General features: G+C 35.3%; 1 protein-coding gene across 5 annotated transcripts in view; it reads right to left on the reverse strand.

Annotated features, from left to right (window-relative positions):
* Positions 1-23,276, reverse strand: part of IL1RAPL1 (interleukin 1 receptor accessory protein like 1) — a 777,496-nt gene that overhangs the window by 155,683 nt on the left and 598,537 nt on the right. For all 5 annotated transcript variants that reach the window (XM_083851491.1, XM_083851493.1, XM_083851492.1 and 2 more), the window contains one exon: positions 18,897-18,971. In XM_083851491.1, the coding sequence (XP_083707617.1) occupies positions 18,897-18,971 (75 nt within the window). The remainder of the gene's footprint in view (positions 1-18,896; positions 18,972-23,276) is intronic.

Consider the following 23,276-nt stretch of genomic DNA (forward strand, 5'->3'; position numbering starts at 1 on the left):
AGAGGACTGTGGATTGTCCTTTCCTCTGTAAGGTGATGGGGAGTATGTGTTGCCCTAATGATAGTCTCCATAATGGGCTGTGACTGTGTTGTGCCCCATGATTCCCTCCTCCTTTTCTGCTGCTTCCTAGTCTTTGCTCATTTTCTCCCCAACCCCTGCTAGGACCTTTAACCTTATTAGCAAAGTCTTTGTGTACTTCCTGCATTCTCACTGTCTGATGCTTGAAACTTTGGTTTTAAATATCCTTGATTTTTCACTCTGCAGAAGGCTCTCTGTTTATACCCATTGTACCTAGTCTCCCAATCTCCTTATTTCTTCCACTAATTACCGTACACATCATTTCTGCTTTCTCGGAGCCAGCTGTTTTGTTAGAAGTCTTTGAAGGATCCCTCAGATACCTTTAGAGTTATTTCTAAAGTTTAGGCTTTTTATTGAAATTTGAGCACAACACTGGATACAGCATATTGAAAGATTTCAATTCTGAATATCATACCTGTCATTGAAAATCAACGTCTGATAACAGAGATAAGGAATACATGACGTACCCACAGAAAAAAGCTGCCATTAATATAGAACAGAGAAAAAGATACTGGGAGCATGTAAAAATCTCTTTCGTGTTTCATTAAGCATTTCCACATGATGGTTCTTTCCATGACTCTGTAAACTGCTAATGAGGAAGTTTGTGTGTGATATCTCATAAGCTCATGCATGCATAGCTCATTAAATCACAGAAACTATACTGCTGGTACAAAGTGGTCTAACAAAAGGCAAGCAGGTGCACTGAATTTGATAACATGCATTTTAGCTTTTCTCCTCAGTTTACACCATTTCAGAAATAAGTTAGTTCTGGAGATGGAAGCACGTTCTCTTCTGAAATACACAGAGGCTTTTGCCTCCAAGTAATAATAATTTGGGGAGCAGAGTACTAATAAGCACCCTCTTGAAACCTGTAATTACTACACATAAATTCTACTGCACATATGCATAGTATATATATATATATGTGTAACCTTCTATTTCTCATTAAAAATGGCAGTAGAGATAGATTGTGGATGCACCCAAACGTATGGTCAGATTCCTTGCAAAGCTGATGAAATAGCAAATGGCAGCTGTAATATGCAGCTGTAATATGCAGGATATTTGGGGATCTTAGTGCAAGAACTCCTGAATTACACCTGAATTACAATGCCCTGGATGATGGAATAGAGTGTTTGCTGATGACACAAAGCTGGGAGGAGTGGCTGATACCCCAGAGGGCTGTGCTAACATTCCGTGGGACCTTGACAGGCTGGTGAGTTGGGCAGTGAGAAAACTCAGGAAGTTAAACGAAGTTAAGTGCAGTGTCCTTCACCTAGAGAAAAATAACCCAATAAAGTCTGGGGGCTGACCTGCTGGAGATCAGCTCTGCAGAGAGAGACCTGGGAGGCCTGCTGGACAACAGGCTGACCATGAGCCAGCAATGTTCCCTTGTGGCCAGGAAGGCCAACGGTATCCTGGGCTGCATTTGGAAGTGTTGCCAGCAGGTGAGGGAGGTGATCCTCCCCCTCTACTCAGCCCTGATGAGACCACACCTGGAGTATTGTGTCCAGTTCTGGGCTCCCCAGTACAAGCGGGACATGGAACTACTGGAGTGAGTCCAGAGGAGGGCTACAAAGATAATGAGGGGACTGGAGCATCTGTCATGAGGACAGGCTGAGAGAACTGGGCCTGTTTAGCTTGGAGAAGAAAAGATAGAGAGAGTAACTTAACGTGTACAAATATCTAAAGGAAGGAGGTCAAGAGGATTGGGCCAGACTCTTTTCGGTGGTGCCTAGCGACAGGACAAGAAGCAATGGGCACAAACTGAAACACGGGAAGTTCAGTCTGAATGCACCATGACCTGACAGAGTTTTCAGTAGTCAGAAACACCAGATGAACACTACAAAAAATAACTGGTAGCTCTTATCTTTGTAGAGTCCTTTGGGGTGTCTGGCAGCTGCAAAATATCTCCTAATAAGAAGGATATTGAATAGAATGTGTAGAGTTTTTATCTAATATAGTTTTCAGAGATATTTGTACTGTATGGAACATGTTTTCTTTCTTTTCTTCTTTGCCTTTCTTCCTGCTTTTGACTTGGAAGAGACTGCTGAAGGAATAACACAGTGTCCTCTACAGGACTGGTATTTATAGGTTCATGGAGAGGTCAGCACAGTGGAGAAGGGATTGAGGAGTAATAACTATATTCTAAATCTCTTTCCAAGGAAAGGGCAAAACAATTATTATTGTGATAGCAGCCACTGTGACTAGATATTACCGGTCAGGCATTTCTCTAGATAGTCTGTATATACTAGAATATAAGTCTTTAGAAGCTTGCAGTTTTTGCTTCTAACAAAACATACCGAAAACGTGTAGACTGTAAAACAAGTTCTAGTAATTTCAGTTGCAGTTTGCTCTGCCTGGCCATCACCAATAAATCTATTCTGAAATAGGGTCATATCTGCCTTAGCTATTTCTGCCATGTATGAAATGTAGTCTCATCTGAATGAGTGTTAGAGGATTTTTGATGTTCTTCTGTGAGTTCTGGTGAAGATGTGGGAAAATGAATGTCCTTCTGAGATAACGAGTGTCTCTTGTTCAATAAATTTTCTGTCACTTTTATGGAGGATCTTGGGGAACTAGAAAGTCTCTTCTATTCTCAGGGTGTGCGGGTGAAACTCCAACAGGAAAGGAAGCCCTTTTCATTACAGGAACTGCTAGTTAAGAAGGTTTTGCTGTTCTAAAAGGTGCTCTTCTAGGCAAAGTTTTATTGCTTTACTGCTCTGAGAAGTGTCTGTCCCAAAGGCTAACTTGAAACTGGATACTTGTCTTTTAAATGTCTCTCACATAGACGACTGAAGAACAGTCCATTACTGGCAGGTATTCTAGTTCTGCAAAAGGCATGGTGTTTGAATCTCAGATGATACTTTGCAGTTAGACTAGAATAACTTGGGAAATAACAGTAGTGAGACAAGACAGAGCCCAGGCTAGAAAATTGTCTTAACTATTCATTACAAGAGAAAAATATTTATGATAAGGGTTGATAGGCACTATCTCAATAGAGAAAGACAACTATTTTCAAAGAGAAAATTAAGAAACAGAACTAGAACTGAGGGAACATTTAGTGGCTTTGGGCTTTTTTTGTGAGGGATGTATGTGCTAGCAGTATTGCTTGTAAAAGTATGCAGGGACGATTACTGGAGAGGAAAGGGTACAGCCCTCTAGAGAATGAAGCCTGATAAGGACAGGACATTTTACATGTAGATATAATAAAAAGTTGAAAGGGCTTTTTAAAGACACTTATATTTTATTTCCAATACAAAACTGATCGATGGTTCTCAGGCTTCTGAATTATTTATATCTATAGAAAGATGCAAAATCTTGAATTCCCTAACTGGAAAGGGTTTAAATTGCAAAGATACCTGAATTTGATTGGCTAAAGAGAATCAGGGAAACTCCTCTTAAAGAAACATATAGAATTATTTCAATGCAACATTTCTGAAATTATTTGTATTATTACTTACATAAGCCAGATTTCCATCTCACTATTTATTTTCTTACTACTTTGTGATACTTTTTTTTTTAATGAAGTTTTCTAAACCATGTATATAATTTATAAATACTTAATAAAATTATCTATTTTAATCAAACTTCAGATTTTGAATTAAGAATCAAGATTCTGCCAGGCCTTTTTTCTCCCATCAGTCATTATCAGAAACAAACAAAAAAACAAACAACAACAACAAAACACTAATATTAATGCGTCAAAAAATTTTTTTTTTTTAGTTCCATGTTAAGGATTTTCCTTCAAGCCACCTATTTTCAGTCTTGAAACAGACTGTTAAGAGTCTTGACTTTTACTTAGGCTTAACTGACTATTCCTCTTTCTTTCTTTTTCTTTCTTTTTCATTCTTTCCTTCCTTCCTTCTTTCTTTCTTTCTTTCTTTCTTTCTTTCTTTCTTCCTTCCTTCCTTCCTTCCTTCCTTCCTTCCTTCCTTCCTTCCTTCCTTTCTCTCTCTCTCTCTTTCTCTCTCTCTTTCTCTTTCTCTTTCTTTCTCTCTCTTTCCTTCCTTCCTTCCTTCCTTCCTTCCTTCCTTCCTTCCTTCCTTCCTTCCTTCCTTCCTTCCTTCCTTCCTTCCTTCCTTCCTTCCTTCCCCAAATTTTCCTTAAAGCAAAATACATTCTTTAGATTGATGTTCTAAGTAGACAGAAATCAGTAGCCTGGGTGCATAATGAGCAATTAATCTTGTTGAAAAAAAAAAATCCTTTTATTGTCTTTTCCCAGTTTAAGTTCCTATTTTAAACTCCAAATTTAACAATAATTTATTTACCTTTTGTTTTTCTTATTTATCAGAAAACAGTCAATAGATAAAAAGCAGTTTCTTCTTGTCTTATAAAACATGTTTATGTTTCTCATAATACCATAAGGACAATGATATAGGATGTCATTTTTCATCTATGTGTACAACAGTTTGTTTTTATTACGTATTTATAGTTATGTGTTTTCCATTCAGCCGGTAAATCTGTAATTACTGTAGTCTGGTCCTGTTTGCATCCGTAATCTACACAGGCAACATGTTGATATCAGAAACTAACATCTTCCACTTTAAAAGCCACATTTAAAGAGAGACTGCTGGCTTTAAAACAACATATTCTTCTGCAACTAATATTTTTACGCATAGAATTTACTAGGGAAAAAAAAATGATGATACTTACATACCGTGTTGTTTTTTCATTATTAAAGCAGTATATTTCTACATTTACTCTATCATGAACTGTAAAATTGTAACAAAAACCAGTTTTACTTTTATTCAGATTTTGCTATCTTTTTCTTCTGACCTAGCTTTAAGTGCTGTAAAAACTGCTGGTAATATTTTTTAGATGATTATATTAGTTGTTTGTTTTTTGAATTAGTTTGCAAGTAAACCCAAAAGTTAAAAAAAAAAACAACTAAATTTATGTACACATATTTACCTGTAGGATACATACTGCTGTATGATACATACTGTATTTGGTGGAAGGTAAATTAAAAATGTTTCATTTATTGAAATACACCCTTTAAATCTGATATATAACTTATCATTCTGTATGCAGAGGTCAGAAAAAAATATATACAAACAGCCTCCTTTTATTGAATATGTTTATAGGATAGAAGGACTTAATGGTACGATCCTGCTTTAAGGAAAACTGAGGGGGAAAAAAAAAAAAAGTGGGGGGATTTCCTAGAAATGGCATTCATGTATGATAAATTTTTGCACTGGTAGCAGGTATCAGGCATGAGTATGGGAAAGATTTTTAGATTTCAAAGTAGTGTATTGGTTTTCATATACACAGCAGTGTCTGTATGTCTGAAATTTAATGCTTTAAAATGGCCCAGACAGTCATTTCTAATTTATTATTAACTTATCATTAATAATTGTGAAGATGTGTTATGTTACATTATAAATAAACAAAGTAGATATTAGAGAGAAAATTTAGTACTGATTCATTACTCTTCTCTAAATCACTGATGTGTTATCACAGTATAAGGATTGGCATAGCATTTACTTTGCAAAAGTAACTGATTATATGTATAGATACCCATATGAAAAGCAAATAAAATAATGTTATATTAAACCTTAGCAATGCATCTTGCATCTACAATGCACTAAATACACATTTCAGTAATTGTTGATAGTGGTCAGTTACTGAAGCTCAGCTTTTTGAGACCCAAAGTAAATGACTTGGGAATAACCAACAGTTGTAGATACATGACAGTTTCCATCTTCAATCATGTCTAACTAGTGAAGCCCTATATTTCATTTGTGGATTGATTGTAAACTATTACTGGCAGCTCTGTGTATGTTTTCTCTGTGTATGTGGATTAAGGTGTTGCAGAAACTATATCTAACATACCAGGCACTTCTACTGAAATGGAATCAGCTCCAATTCCAAATTTCTTTGGCATATCTAAATCTACCTAGGATCAAGATCATCAAGGAATCTTACACAAGCTAATGACCGCTGTCAGCAGTTTGGTAGTCAAGGCCTTTCCAGTTCCCTGTTAAATTAGTTCATATTCTTTCTTAGTTTTGTCCATCCTTCTCCATCTGCCTGAAACTTCTATTGCCCTCTGGATTTAGACAACTCCTTGAAAAACTCAGACATACTGAATACAGAGCTAGAAACAGGCTGATTTAAATTCTCCTCGTTAGACTCATTTCAAATGTAAACCACAGGCTTCCGTCCTGAGGGTAAAACAGCCTCCAGATTAATATAGCCTTTGTATAAACCATGCTCTCAATCCAGTGGAGCCTCCTCCTCTGCACCAGGTCAAAGAAGCCTCCACTCACAGCTTCAGCAGTGAAATATCAGGAGAACCAAACAGGAGGGTGACTGTTAAATGCTTGCATAGATCCCCATATCCATTAAGGTAATTCTGAAAGCACAGTGAATTCAGGACAGAAAACCTCATGAATTACATGTCATGCCTTGGGATATTATGACAGCTCAGAGGAGTCAGTCCACACCCACACGTGTTAACAGATTGTCACAAATCAATAGGGGATAGGGTAGGGAGGCTGCAGAGTAGTTTGTGGTAGATGGATCAGTGACACTATCTTGCAATAATGAGGATAACACTTCTCAATGACGAGCAAAATTCAAAGGAGAAGACACTCAACATCTGAGAGATACTGACTTCTCTTGATACAGTCTTGTCTTTTGATCTACTTCAGGCTGAAGCTCTACTTATAATTCCATAAAAAAAGCTTAAGCAAAATGGAGTTGGGAAAAAAGGATGCATGAAGACATTCATTTGTAGGGAGGGTGGTGATTTGGCACATATGGATGTGGACTACAGCAGTTCAGTATAATTACTGAAAACTATGGTATTTCCATTGTAAAGGAAAAAAATATCAAAAACAAAGTGGTTTCCTCTTAAAGTTATTTAGAACATTTGCATTGATGATTGCTTATTGCATGGAGTCAGACAAAGTAAAAATAAGATACCACACAATTGTTAGGTTAGACATACAATAACTTTTCAGTGTATTGTACTGATAAAGTAGAGTCAATAACCTAACTTGTGCAGATTTTATCAAAACCAGTATTTTTTTATATAAAAAAGCAATATTTCAAAGGCAGAAATGATCTTGAGATTATTTTTTTCATGCCACTAAGAGGAACAAATAAAATAAATTTCTGACATTACAATTCTAAAAGACTGCAAATTTACCATTGAAAATCTCATCTGTTAACATTTAAATTGTCTTTGATGTTTGATGAGCTCTGTGACTAAAATCAGTCCTTCAAATATAGTTATGTTATTCTCAGTATCACTAATTTATTATGTATACTTCAACTGGAAAACAAGGACTATCATTACTCATATCAGTATAAAAGTACAAAGAAGTTGAAGGAAGAAAAGCTGATAAAATTAACTGGAAGTCTAATTAAAGAGTTGATATGACTAATATATATATATATATTTTTTTTTTCCAAGTAAAATGTATTAATCACTCGCAAGTTTCTGTAACAGGATACCAGATAGCCAATTAAGTAACAGTATGATTCATTTATGACTTTAAATAACATCAAAATAATGATTAGCTGATGGAATTATCTCTTGTATTTGGTCATGATAAATCATGAACACATCTCCATTTGTGGAGTTGTATTTTGATTAATTTAACAGTCAAAAATGCAAACACCATAGAAAATCTGGGCTATAATTTTCTATGACATATCTATGACATTTCCAGTTATAAAATTCATGGTTTAAAATGGTTCAATGTAACATGTTTTTGAAAGGTCTATTTTAAATATTTTTGAAAGTGTGGCATTCACCTGTGGTACATAAGTATCATGAAGGAAAATATGCTCCAACTTCGAGTATATCATTCCATATGCCTTATCAAAGAGTCTAAACCATACACTGAATAGAGTGAATCACCGGTGTGCTAAGGTCCAAAACCTCACCTGGACAGGAAGATGCTTGCAGCTGTAGAGCAGTTCCACTCTGACATAATGATTTATGTCTTAACAGTGCTTCTTTCTATATATGGACCATATATATATTGTCCCAATGCGGAACTTACTTTAATCACATATTGACTTAGAGTGATGTTTCATAACTGCTTTGAGCCAAAAAAACTTTATTTTGTCTTCTCATTGCTTTGCTCCCTGGCCACGCTCTCCCACTTTCACCATGTATTGGCACCAATGTTTTGTTGCAGCTATGTCACCATCAATGGAGTAAGCTGTTTAGCTGAAACTGGTTTTCTTTCTTTTCAGATTACTTTTTAGCCATCTCATGAGCCTGTTGAGTATGAATGCTGAAGCTGGGTTACAGAGCAGAAGAGCACCAGGGGACAGATATCAGAGCAGCACAGACTTACACTACATTAAAGCAATCACGGAACAGCATACCATTAGTGGCTAACCTAGCTGCCAGGTAAAATTGTGTGACCTCAGGAGGCTCCACTGACTATTTCAAGAACCTATTCAAGTCAGATGTCTCAAGATGGACGAACACTCTTCATAATGCATAAACGGCAGAAACACAGAAGTATTGTGAGCAACAGAAGTTAGGCTTCTGAATATTTTTGTGCATCGGATTCTACACATCTTTTTATCTTTTGGTTCCAGGAAACAGTTAACAGGAAAATCTGCCTCCTTCTTACACTTTTATCTATAAAAGCAGAAGGTTGTATAGTCCTTTCTCTTTTAAACCGCTGACATGCTGGCTCAGACTTCTCTGGGAACCAGACTCCATTTTTGCCTAACCTGTTCTCTTTACCCTGAGGAGAGAGACTGACATAAGGAACTCTCAAAATAAAGTAACTGAAAGGATGCAGTATTCATAAAATTGAGCTGGTAGGCAAGGAATTATAACAGGTAGCAGTGCTTGTAAAAAAGTTTTTGAAGTTCTGAGTTCTGAGAGTAAATAGCATCTTAATATCCATTTTAATTTTTGACTTAAGCTAGGTTTGAACTGTTATCGTCATTAATGCACTAGCATATTTATCTATTACAGTAGGTAAACTATTCTGACAACACTCTAGACAAACTGAAGATCATTCAATCTCTAGAAGTAATTCCAAATAATTTCAGTCTTGGACTTTGCCCTTGTAAAAGTAATTTTTATTTTATTTTATTTTATTTTATTTTTCTACAAAGAGTAATCTCATGGATTTATTACTAACATGACAGAAGGTACTAATATACATAATCTTTTAAAAAATGCCTGGGTCTTCCAAAGCACTGAGAAACTAAAAATGCTGTCTTGGGCACTGTATGCTAAAATATATTCTTTGACATTGATTACCTCTTGAAAAAGAAAAAAATAAAAATATACGAGGTTGCACAACACTGGCTGCTCCATTTGTAACTATTTTAAAAGTAGAAAATGTCTGCCAGCAATAAATCCTCTAATTTTTATTTGAGTGAGATGAATATTCTGGTTAAAAGAAATTAGGAAGAGATTAAAAAAAAACCACATAAACCCCAAAAACACTCTGCAAATATAATTTAAGCTATAATAAACCTGTAGATATTTTTCCTGTCAGCCCCTAAAAGCCCATGCAAAGAAGCTAGTTATCCTATGATTTATAATGAACAGAAACACACCATGTATGCTTTTAGAAATCCCATGAAAAATCAGACCCTGAATGAATTATTCTGAAATACAAGCATTTATTGCTTCAAAGGAATTGCCTAGAAAAGTTGTGAAGGAAACAATATATGAAACTCTCTAGCCTTACATCTCAAATGTATCCATTACATTAGCATAAAAGAGGTAATTTTGTAATATTGGCTACATATATTTTTTTCTTAATACCCTTAATGTGGGTTAAATGAAGTATGTGCTTCATTAATTTCTGTAATAAATATGAATAGTAACTTGATCTTTTTTATTTCTTGATAAGTATAGCATTCTTGTAATATTTATTTTCTTACAAATATTTGCAGTTATTATAAAATAGTTATTGGAATGAGACCAGGATATTGTAGTATAGAACATTTCTATTTAAATGATACTTCAAGCAGTTTAAATGACTAATACTTTAAAAGGTGACATTTGCTGTTGTCCAAGGTAGATACCCCACAAAGGCCTCATAATAACTAGATTCAGAGGTATAAATTTAAATTTGGTTTTCACTGAACTTGGATGCTTTCTCTTTTAACTTTCTAGCTCCATAGTTCTCAAGAGCTACTTCTGAGTTCAGTGAAACAAGTGTTCAACCCTGCTTTATTTTAGACTTTTTTTTTTTTTTTTTAATATATGTTCAGAAAACTAAGCATGAAAACTAAGTGTGAAAACTAAGGACTGAATAAATGTTCTGTTTCAGACCATATTTTATTTTATTGTGTGGGAAGAAGAAATAATAATTAATTAATCTATTGTCAGAATTCTACCTTAAGCAAAACAATAACATGTAAAAACAGGACAGAATGTGGAAAAAACTGTTATGTGCCTAGAGTATTCTTTGAGGGATATGTTCGCAAATGTAAGAATTTATCACAAGCATTTAAGCCCCTGAGCTCCTCAGTGTTCCTTCAAATAAGTCTCCATTGTTTACTGCCATGTCAAATCCCAGATAATAATTGCTATCAAGAAATTATGCAAATTTAGATAGATTTTTCAGAAACACACCTGTGTACAGAACTAAATCTTAATACAATCTACAACACAGTACATATAAGATGTAAAATAAATAAATATTCAGTGCAGCTTCTTGTAAAACCAATCCTAATTTGGACTGCATGAACATATACTGATCACCAATAATGCTGGAAAGACTGGAACTGGAAAACAGACTAATTCCTGTGAGAAAATAATAATAATAATAATAATAATAATAATAATAATAATCAACAATAAAGCAAACAAACAAACAAAACTGGTCTAGCATTCATAGATCCACCAATGGTTCACGGAAATCCTTAATGAGATCAGCTTTAAATCTGAAGATCATTGTTGCTCACAAGAGATCAAAATATTCTGGAGTAGCATATTAATTAATTAAAAAAAAAAAAAGTTATCAATCATAAGTGCTTAGGACAAAGCATAAAATTTTGATTTTGATATTTACTACTCAACATTTGCATATTTTTGCTTAGTGACATTAAGTTACATTTTGTTTTTTTTTGTATGCAAGGAAACACTTGTGTTTCAACAACAGATAAGATTAAGTATCTATATGTAAGTTACAAACAGAAAGCAGAGCTTACAAGCCAAAAATCTGGTGAAAATAATCACAGAAAAATGTGACTCCTGATGTTTGAAATTTATGCAATTATAGTCTTTTTAGAACTATAATTTTCAAAGGGTGCCAATCATGTACAGTGTATGCCTATTTCTAGATTGTATTTCATGGTATATGGTATTCTGTATTTATGATAATCTTGGTTTTGTTAAGTTATATCCTGCTGTCTCCCACATCTGCACATAAAGAATGGACATAGTTGTAGAGAGACGGAAGAGACCCTTTTGATTGCATCAAATCAGATTTGGAAGTTTACCACTGAAACTACCTCAGATAAGTATTGCATAGAGTACACTCCAGAGCAGACATTTTTCAGTGGATTATAACCTAACATGAAAAAAGAAGTCTGATTATTCCCTCATAAATTCAGATAAACTTTTCCCAGACAACGCATTAATAAAATGAGATAAAATTTGAACAAATATTTTGTTGAGTTTTATCTATATGAGTGTATGTATATATAAGTTAGATATGTAGGGAGAGATTGGATATACACACGTATATATGTTTAGACTCAGATGTACACACATGAAGAATGAGAGAAAATAAACATTTTAAATACATAAATATGATATTTCTAATTATCTTATTTATGATCTTTTAATCTTCCTGATTAAATCAACAAAGTGTAGGAGAATTAGCTGAAGTCATCACTGATTTGTAACTCTAAACATCCTCAGTGAATTAGTACAGTTGAATACTTTGAATCACTTTCTGTCTCTTTTTTAAGAAACTATGCTTGGCCCTATGAGGACACCCTCAGCTGCAGAATAATTGGATTAATGCAATTCTATAGCAGAGACTACAATGTACCTAATAAAATTTCATTTATTATTATTATTATTATTATTATTATATCAAATATTCAGATCTTAGTGATTGTAATCTCATTTATTATTATTTTTTCTTCTCTAGATTGTTTTTTTCTCTTTTAGTCAAGACTTTTGCAAGTCTTCATTCCAACTGCTCTGTGACTACTACAATTGCAATTTCTACATTTTTTTTTTCATTTATCTTGTGAAAACAAAACGTCTTCTCTGCCTTCCAAGATCAAATCACATTCAGTCTGGCATTGCCAAAGCAAGTGATAAATTTTCTCTAACTTGTCCTCTATTATCTCAGTACTAAAGTCTGACTTAAATCTATATCTCATTGGCTAAGAGAACCGATTCTGTTCTGATAAAGGAAAAGCTGACTGAAAATAAACAATAGAATTTAAATCATATGCTATTCTAGGATCTTAGATTTTAAGGTTTAAGCAGAAGTATCAACATGGAATTGGAGGGACAAATATGGTCTGTCTTCATTTTCTTCACATTGATGGTGACTGTACAGGCATGTCTTTCTTTTGGCCAAAAAAAAATATTGAGAGAAAATTAAAGACAAAAATGACCTCTCTTTTGCTACAGTAGGTTTACTGAGGGACTAAATAACAGTTCCTCTATTTTATTACATAGTTATTCAAGGCATGAGGTTGTTCAAGTTTTAAGATTCAGAACTGGAACTAGACTGGGAGAAGAGAAGTACTACCTGAAAGAACTGCCTGAGAAGAACTATGTGAAAGGAGATTGGAGCAAGGAGTGTGTTGGTCTCTTTTCTTGAGTGAAAAGTACGCAAGGCAATGGCCTCAGTTTGAGCTAGAGGAGGTTTAGATTGGACATCAGGGAGAATTTATTCATGGAAAGGGTGGCTGAGCATTGGAACAGGGGAACTGGGAGGTGGTGGAGTTGCCATCCCTGAAAGTAATGTGGATGTGTTGCTTAGGGACATGGTTTAGCAGTAGTCTTGTAGTCTTAGGTGAATGGTTGGACTTGATGATCCTGAAGGTTTTTTAAAACTTAAACAATTCTCTGATTCTCTGATTTTGTGAAGCTGACGCTTAAGAAAAGGCAACAAAGGCAACAAGTCTTTTGAGTCTCCTAAAGCTAGGGACCATTCACCTTTTCTATTCCTATAAACACCATATGAAAAAGGGTCTCTGCAGTCATGATAGGATGAGAATAACAAAGAAGTGGGTAAAGAGTAATGTCTACTCGTTGGTAAAGAGTAATTTTACTCTTCACCAAACAGTAACAATATTTATCAGATGTCATATATCATCTGCATATAACATATATCATCTGCATCTGAAAAATTGCTGGACATTTCCTACCAACATTAGGAACTCCATTCCTAAGCTCATTTCTTCCTGTATTTCAGCAAAATTCACACAGGTGGGTATTTTAGAGAGGAATGGGATGAAGGAGATGTCAGCCTTTCTTGATGTAAAAGTACTTGTGTGGCAATGAAGGAACCTGAGCACAAGGCTACCAAGATCTTTCTCACAGTGTAAAGTCTCAGCAGCTGTGTTGATATGCAAATCACACTCTGGCTCCTTTCTGTGCATGGGATGGGACAATCCCATGCAATGGGATGAATGGGATGTGCAATGGAGGTGACACCATTTCCTTTCACTTTGTGCTGGGCCAGTGACTGTGCAGGAACCTCCTTCATATTGGCATGTTCCAATTAATGGATTTTGCTGCTATGTGGAAGCACTTGGAAGGGACTGGGGCTTTCTTCTTTAAAACCAGATTACCGTAGAGTAAAGAACACTGGTGTAATTAGAGAAACTCCCTATATCATTATGAAAAAGATTCTATTCCTGTTACAGAGTCAGTATAACAGTTAGAATAACTGTGTACAGATAAAAAAAAATATTAAATATTCTTACATTTTAATTATCATGCAGAAAGGAGACACGTATTGCTAGTTATTTCATATCACTTTAGTTAATTTATTTATACAGTTACTGATTAGGATAGCTAAGGAGTTCTTTTATTATTAACAAAGCCAATTTGTGTGGAAGATTTTTATGAAAACACGGTAGTATAAATGAAGTAGTATTCTCCTCTACCTGAAGTATGCTTATCTCCTTCCAGAACTTCCTTATATTCTTATTTTTATTTTAGGGAAAACAAAACCAAACAAAACCAAACAAAAAACTACCACCACCACCAACAACAAAAACAACAACAAAAACCCACCACCAATAAAAGCAACAAAGTCAAAGCAGTTTTAGTGACATTTTTTCGTGAACAAATGTTCAGGAGGTGGAGAAAGAAGCAAGCCCCTAGACAGTAGTGTTTAATTTTATGGAAATGAAACAAATAAAAAAACTACATTCATTTCATATTTGGTTACAAGGGTAAATTTGTGTTGGATGAAATTTGATAAAACTCATTTCATTCAGATCACAGAGAAAGTATTTAGATGACTGTCCAGATTTATCTTTTAGGTCCACAGAATCACCGAATCACAGAATCATCTAGGTTGGAAGAGACCTCCAAGATCACCGAGTCCAACCTCTGACCTAACACTAACAAGTCCTCCACTAGACCATATCACTAAGCTCTAAATCCAAACGTCTTTTAAAGACCTCCAGGGATGACATGTAATGCTGGGAATCTCTCTCTCTCTTTTTTTTTTTTTTAACTCTAACATAAAACCTAACTGAAAAAAAATCAACAATTGCTTTATTTTTCTAGGTGAATTTTGGCATTTCAAATTACAGGCTTGTGTATAATCAGGAAATGGGACAACATAGGATAACTAGTTTAAGAAGTGTTTAAGATCATTCTTGAGATTTTGGTTTGGTTTGGTTTGTTTGTTTCTTTAATTCTGATCCATTATGGTCTGTTGTGGAAACACACCTTTCTTCTTTTAGTTCATAAAAACGGACCAACTTGATAATAGAATCAGATTTTCTACAGTCAGACTAAAATTATAATGATTCCTGTTTCTTTAGGAAGAATTAATGTTTTACAGTGCTGGTGGGAAAAACAGTGTTGACTGAAAAGCCAGGTGAAACTGAAAAGCCTCAAAATTTCCCCATACAGAAAAACAGAAGAGAATTTTTATACAAATATGTATATCATCGATATATTTCTATCAAATATATAACATCTACATGAATCTAGAATTTTAAAAAGATACAGTTATTTGATGTTTAGGATTTTCATATATTAGTTTTTTTTTGTTTTGTTTTTTTTTTTTTTTAATATCTGTAGGGCTTTGTTTGCTGATTTTGGTAGTGTATCGAATGTAAGAGGAAAAAAATCACAGGATGCAGTTCTGTGCATCTGCATGTTGTTCCTCATTACCTGTGCCCTACATCCCCTTGCCTCCCCTTCATTACCTGCTTTTCCTTGTTCTCCAGCTCATGCTGCTGCCAGCCCACAGAATAGCTCAGAGCTGAGCAGAAAACACACCTCCGTACAGCTCTAAACTTCTTGCAGGCTTCATACTTTTGAAGCTTATATTTGACATAATATTTTATCTAGAGGCATTGTTTCCAGAGAAGCAGTTTATATTGAAATCACCACAGCTATCTAGGAATCCTTTGTCAGGAGAAAAGCTTAAAAAGAAAACAGAATTTTTACCCTTGCAACAGGAGTAAGTTATTGATTACAAAATTGGAAGTGGAGTTGCAAACAAAAAACATTAAATGCAGACCAGGAGAAGTTGGGAGTAAAACTTTCTTTCCTCATCAAGAATTTCTCTTCCTCATGCTTTGGTTGCCTCATGCTGTGTTTCAAGAAAAGCCTTTGGGAAATGAATTTCTCCTTCAATTTCTATCCCTACTCAGGGATTTTCTGATTATTATTCAGTGTGATAAAAAGACATTTCAAATGAGGTCTCAAGATTCCTGTAACTCTCTAAGGTTGCTCATTGCACTGTAGCCATGTTTAATACTCTCCCAAATATCAGATGAATAGCGGGACAGTTTTTCCATGAATGAATTGCTTTAGACCATGGGAGCCTTTAGGTTCGTAGGATTGAGTAGTACAGATTCTCCAGCTTTGGTTTGTTTCCTTTTGTCTTAGCAAGCCAAGCTCCATAACACTCTATCAAATACTTCTTAGAGAGAGACTCCTTCCTTCTTGTGCGGTCACCTTTTGGTCTGATGCTGTCTCATGGAAGCCATACAACACAATAATGCAACAGCTCTGTGGTCCCATTACATGAATTTTAATTACTGATTTATAGAAGAGACTGATACATCTCAGCAATAAATGTCAGATGTCTGTCACCCAGCAGTACTGGAGACAAGCAGATCAGATAGGCCTGGGGTCTTCCCACCATGATTTTGACACTTCCTGAAGATATCTTGGTTTAAGAACTGAACTTCAGAGGCTTCTCCAAAAGCAAACAAACTAAGCTTACTGAGAGTTTTCTCAAAAGTCTGTTAGCACCATTCTTTGGCCTGCCAGCACAGTAAGATTTTGAGGTGAGCCATCAGTGTTGATGTTTCAGTACATCATGTGTATCCACAGAAGACAGGCATTCCTGTATGTTATGTATGCATCCCCCATGGGCATGCCCTGACACTTGGACCTTCCCTTCATTTCTATTCAAGGTGGACAACTGCGAAGTAAGAAGCACAGAAATGTGGGGAGAGAGAGTACTGACTGCACCAGCTCTGCACCTAACCAACTGGTGACCTGATGTATGAAATCCAAGACTACCTTAAGCAATTGCCTCCTATAGAGTGGCCCGTTTCTGTGCCACTCTTTCCACCAATATGTTTGTTTTCCAAATAGAGAGCTCAAACAAACCAGCCCAAACACTTTCTGGAGGAGTAATGTTTTCTGGCAGTGTCTAGGTCAGTCTGCAAGGTGTGATTACCCTCAGACGGGTGGGAGGATACTGGTGTAGGTAATTGTCTAACATTTGGCTAAGTGAACCTGGACATTATTCTGATGTTGAAGTATTTATTTATTTTATTATTTATTTATTTATTTTCAGATTATGAACTGGCCCACAAAAGTTAATGATAGCTTTCCAAAATGAAAGTGAAACACAGCCCATTCAAACATTATCAACCAGGATCAAGGCATTAAGTCTAAGAGTGGAATAATTTTCATGTCAGGGAGCTATCCTTTTTTTTTTACTTCCTCCAGCACTCACTCACTTTTTCACAGACTTTGAAACAACAAATTAATATATTATTGCAGTGTCTTGCTATAAGGTTAAGTATTATATTTTCATGTTTGTTTATGATCAGTCTTGCTAATCTGTCTGAAAGTGATATTTTCAAGTTAACCTTTCCACATTCACCAAAAGCTATTTAGTTGTCTGAAAAGTGTCTTCCATAACCCAGAATTTCTCATATCATTCATTCTATTTCCTAGAACCAACAGAAATCAAAGGTATGATTTTTTCAAAAAATCATAGATAAAAAGCCTCTAGCCAGCCATTAATAATTACACTGTTATTGGATTAGTCTCATCAATGCAGTATATTGGCAAGACATTGGCAAAGCCCCCAAAAGATCTGACTTTTTTTTTTTTTTCATTAAAAAAATACCTCTGTAAGCAACAATAGTTAGGAGAAGAAAAAAAAAGTAAAAAAAAAAAAAATGTGTGCAGAGTCACTTTCTTTCTGCTTCCTAAGCTTGTAGGTGAATGAAAAGTAAAATCATCTAGGACTGTCGAACAGGAGAAGTTTTCTGAGTTGCTGTATCAGAAATGATGCCTTCAGAAACAACAGAATTTAGCTGTATTAGGAAACATATCTCCCATTGTCTGTATAATTTTTTTCAGAAGACGGGTATACCGGCACCTCAGAATATCACCTGATTAGCTTGAATTATTTGATGAATATCAAAAGAAAGATGAGTTATACTATGGCCACTACTAGCTAGACTGGCAAGCACCATAAAATGCTCTGTCAGCGTCTGTCAGAACTCATTTGCAAACCTGTTTTTTCCTGATGTTGCACTGCAGAATGTCTTGAGTTTTGTTTTCTTTCTTTCTGGGATGTAGACAATCAACAGACTTGTTTCCCTTTGTTTCTGTAGCTAACGTTCTGGAAGTTCCACCACCAAGTTACTGTTCTGACACCTAGTCATAATTCCAGCATAACCTACTGAAAACTGCTTGTTTCTTACAAGTTGCCCTCAGTGCCAGTCCACAAATGAGATGGACTGTTATATCCTTCAAGCTGTAGTCATTCATTTGCTTAGCTCTGGAACCTTAATTACTTGTATGGCACTAGGAGACCAAAGTGACAATATATACCCACCACCAAGGTGGAAAAAATGGTTGCTTCATGCATGAATTACTCTCCATTCATAAACATAAGTATCTGTACATTCAAAATAATCAAATTCCATTATGTTAACTTCTCACTGTTTGCTGAATGGTTTTAGACCAGCAGAGCATTTATAATTAGAGAATATATTTGCAATTCCAAAAGTAATTGCCAAAGCAAAGAAGTCTTGCAAGCAGAATTCAAATCACAAAATCCTACCAAATCTGAAATACATCATGGATATATTTAAATATACAGAAAAGGGAAACTTTAGAAAGAGAAGCTGAGGTACGTGTATAACTATAGACTTTCAGCAATGGCAAAAACCAACATCAGTAGTAAGTATTCAAGGTCTTGGTATTCAGTACTAATTCCTACCAACTATTTGCGAGCAACACCCTACTAGATGGTGTATGATACATCTCTGCATGTCAGTATAGTATATTTAATGACTTTTCAGTGAAAGTATTAATGTCATCACACTATCACACCATTATACATTAACACATCAAATATCTTCACACAATTTCAATTAAAAAAAATGCGTTTGCTACTTACCTAACTGGGTCTCCTGAATTGTTAGCTTACTCTCCAAGGGGTGTAAAAGCTTTGGTGGTTTATCTGTTAGTGGTGCTAGAAAAGAAAGAAATTTACATATATAGTTTTCTGATAATTATTATGTAGAATAAGATTTATTTATATATATATATATTCAGAAATGCTTTGGTTTCTTTTTGTTGTTGTTTAAGTAATGTTCATGCCTTCAGTAGCCATAAATGTTTTTTACTTACAGAGTAAACATAGTATCAAAAATTAGAATCTTTCACATATTGAAGCAATGAAGACATTTGTGTCTCCATGTGTGACATCTCTCTAGACTCTCACAAAAACCCTGTAGTAGCATCTTGCAGTTTTGTGTTTGCCTAAATGTTATCCAGTACTTTGTTGCTTGTTATAATATTTAAATACATTTCTGCCAAATATAGTCACTAACAGACAAATAACAAAAACTAAGCTGCTGTAAAACAATTTTGAACATCTAATGATAATTTTATTTAAAAATACTTTACTGTCTGAAGATTCTGAAGGTGGACTGAACATAAAAGATGTTCATTTTCACAATCCAGGGAATGGATGCAATAAAATAATGTCAAGGCTTCTAATAAAATTTCTTCCTTCCCCACTTTTCATCTACTTCTAACTACTTATTGTAGAATTATGCAAATTATGGAATAAGAGTTTTGTCATGGTCAAAAACATTCTGAAGGTGCTAATAGGAACATGGTGAGGCATGTTCAAACCATTCTACTGGGTTCATCATCTGTATACTTAATTCATATAAGTGACATTGATTATTACTACTTTTGTAATACTAACTCCTGTTAGGAAGTCTGCTCTTTACTGATCTCTGACAGACAAGTGCATGATATATTAAAAGTATTAAAAGAACTTTTTTTTTTTCTTTTTCTTTTTCTTTTTTTTTTTTTTTCTTTCCTTTAAAATGATTACTGTGTTCATGGGAAATCTCCAAATTTTTGCCCCCTGGAATATTTTGATATTTAGCTTTTCAATATTAATTCATATTTCAGTCTTTAACATAGATTATGGGCTGTCAGAGATTTAAAGTACCTTTGACATTCTGGTATAACTGTATAATATTTTCTCCCTCAAACTTGTCAAATAACTGCTTCCTTTCTTACTGACACACGCACACATCCACGTGTGTGGGTTTAATCTACTAAACATGCTCATCTCCTGTCAGTTGAACTGAGGGAGAGTTTTAGTTGCTTTTTATTTGCTACATTTGCTTTACTCTTTGACTAAATTATCAATGCCCTTTAATATCTACAGTATTAATACTAATAGAGCAGCAAGTACAGAATGGATCCATTATCAACATTTTCTTTTGGCTTTACAGAGGTTTTCCCTTATCTGACCAGAGCATAAACCCACCCAACTGATGTTTTAGATGTTCACCCATCAGTGCTAGTGCTGAATCAAAATCTCTTCAAGGAAGGGTAAAGAGCTGGATTTGGTCCAGAGACCTTCTTTCAGTTCATTTTTCCAGCAACAGCTTCTACTTCCTAGAGGAAATCATTCTGCATTACAGACTTTACAGAGAGACAGCAGCTGTGAAAGACTTTTAGGCAATATCCCTGGGTTGTTACTTTTCTTTACACTGATTTGAATGCATTTTAGCTTTTTCTATTTTTTTTTTCTTTTCTTTTCCTTGGGGGCTAAAGTGGGTGGAAGGGAAAAGTATTCAAATTGGTGAGATATATGTTTTCTTAAACTGCAAAATTAGTCATTCCCGATTCTTAACTTCTCCACAAAGGCCCTTAATTTATCAGCAGATTGCCATTTTTAAAAAAATCATCCACTATGAATTTAAATGTAGTTATGCAGTTCCGTCATTCTCAATTCAATTACCATTCATCAGATAATGTTTTCTGAGTCACTGTTGTTCTAAATCTGTTTTGAGACTCTTCAAGCAAACAAAGTTTTCTCATTGTAAGTAAAGATATATTAACTGGTTGAGTTCATCTAAATACAACAAATGAGTAGATTAGAAAACAGTATTTTTTCCCGTTTAAGCAAAGACAGACATTACTTTTGTGGTCTTGTACTTCAGGCCTCTAAGAGCTTCATATTTCTAAATGAATAGGCACAAGTTATCCCATACTAGTAGCATGTAGATGAGTCATACTTGAAGAAAAATATGAAGTTATTATATAATTGTTCAGTATGATGTTATATGGTATGGAATATCCCTTTGGCCAGTTTGGGTCAGCTGTCCTGGGTCTCTCCTGGGTCTGCACCCCCAGCCTCACTGGCAGGGCAGCATGAGAAGCTGAAAAGTGCTTGACTTAGTGTAAGCAGAGCTCTGCAACAACTAAAATGTCCATGTGTTATCAGCATTATTCTCATCTTAAATCCAAAACACAGCACCATACCAGCTACTAAGAGGAAAATTAACTCTATTCCAGCCAAAACCAGGACAATATCCACCCATTATGACATACCATCTACATCGTGCTTGGGTCCCACACACTTCAGTGCATCCCCATTAATTACCACTTTTCCTGTCCATGTATATATATATATATGTTTATATATAAATACATATTCTTGGTGAGGTCAGGAGGGGGGGTCAGTAAAACCGCTACCTTGGACTTCTGGAGGGCAGCTTTGAATTGTTCAGGACAGTGGTAGGGAGGGTCCCCTGGGAGTCAGTCCTGAAGAGCAGAGGGGTTCAGAAAGGCTAGATTCTCCTCAAGAAGGAAGTCTTTTAAGACACAGTCCTTTAAAGGCACTGCAGCAGGCTGTCCCCGCGTGCCGTAAGATGAGCCGGCGGGGAAGAAGAACGGCATGGCTGAACAGGGAACTTTTGCTGTGTATTCGGGAGAAAAAGAGTTCATGTCCAGTGGAAGAAGGAGCAGGCAACTCAGGGAGAGTACAAGGAAGTTGCCATTTAGTTTTCAGCCATCATCCTCCTTACCAGAGAGGCTTTAACCACCTGGCTTTTATTTATTTATTAGACTACAAATATAAGCATGCTTTCCTGGCAATTAATCCATGTAGACCAATGCAGAGGTGAGAAGTTTTCCAGCCACCCCTCTCCCTTTCAGGTTTACACTGTCTGCAGATAGCAACATTTATTGGCAACACAGAGCTTGTGCAATCCTTGTTTAGTTTAGAAACCCTGAAGTAGACCTATTGTCTCCTATATGCTGTTTCATATCCTTCGGACCATGGGATGTGTATTCTTAACTGAGTCAATCCACAGGCTATTCAACATGAACACATTTTTCAGAAGGATATATTCAGGTATGGATATCTGGTAAACTGAACAACAAAACCAGAATTTATTCCTTTCTTCCTAATTTTTTACTAAATGACAAAAAATGAAAAAAATATATATATTAAACTCACAACAGTAGTTGGCCTCTTAGCAAGTTAAGTAGTCCTTTTATTTTTAATGAATAGTTGTAGGAAGGCAGTAATATCTATATCCTACAAAAACATTCATGATTTCAAAGCACTTCCTGTTCTGTATGGCCTGCAAAGAAACAAAATTCTTTTGAATGTTTTCAAAAAAAAAAAAAAAGAGATGATCCTCTTCCCACTACAATCTACGTGATTGTCATACAGGAAGAACAGTGTTCATATTCCTATGCTTGTTCTCACACAAGGCATTGTCAAATTCCTTAGAAAGAAATTTAATTCCTGGACATTATCATCTACAGATGCATGGATTCACATTATCTCTCTTCCCCTCCCATCTTTTCCCTTTTCCTTTCCCTTCCCCTCTCACACCTACTTCCTTCTTCCTCTACCTCATCCTCTTTCCCTTCCTTTCTTTTTCTCTCTCTCTCTTTTTTTTTTCCCCACTTAAGAGTCAAGAAACTTATTCTAGGTAAAGTTAACAAAAACTGGTGGGTTCCTCTCTCAAAAAACAAAAAACAAACAAAAAAAAAAGGAGGGCAGGGATGTTTGGTTAGCTTCTCACAAAGAAAAAGAAATGTTGGATCATAAATAAAGTTTACAACCCTTCTTCGATTTCTGAGCAATCACGGCTGAATGGTTTGCAAACAAATGTGTGTCAAACTTTCTTTTCATTAAAAACAAACCAAACTAAAACAAACAAACAAAAACAAATAAAATCATATGTGAAGTAACCAATTCTGAAACTGTATTAAAACTAATATTTAACTTTAGAGGTATTGTTCAGCTGCAGATATATTGATCGCGCACAAAGAGAAAGTACCGAAATTCACATTCTATGTCTATCAGAATGGATGTACTTCTAAAAGGCACTGAAAATTTGTCTTGTGGTGATGAAACTGAGAGCCACTGCAATCAGGCACACAGCTGGAAACTAGCCAGAAGATAATATTTTTAGATTGTCTGCCTCCTTCCACACTTCTCTTTCTAAGC

The sequence above is a fragment of the Anser anser genome (genome assembly GCF_964211835.1).
Source record: "Anser anser genome assembly, chromosome: 1".
NCBI lineage: Eukaryota > Metazoa > Chordata > Aves > Anseriformes > Anatidae > Anser > Anser anser.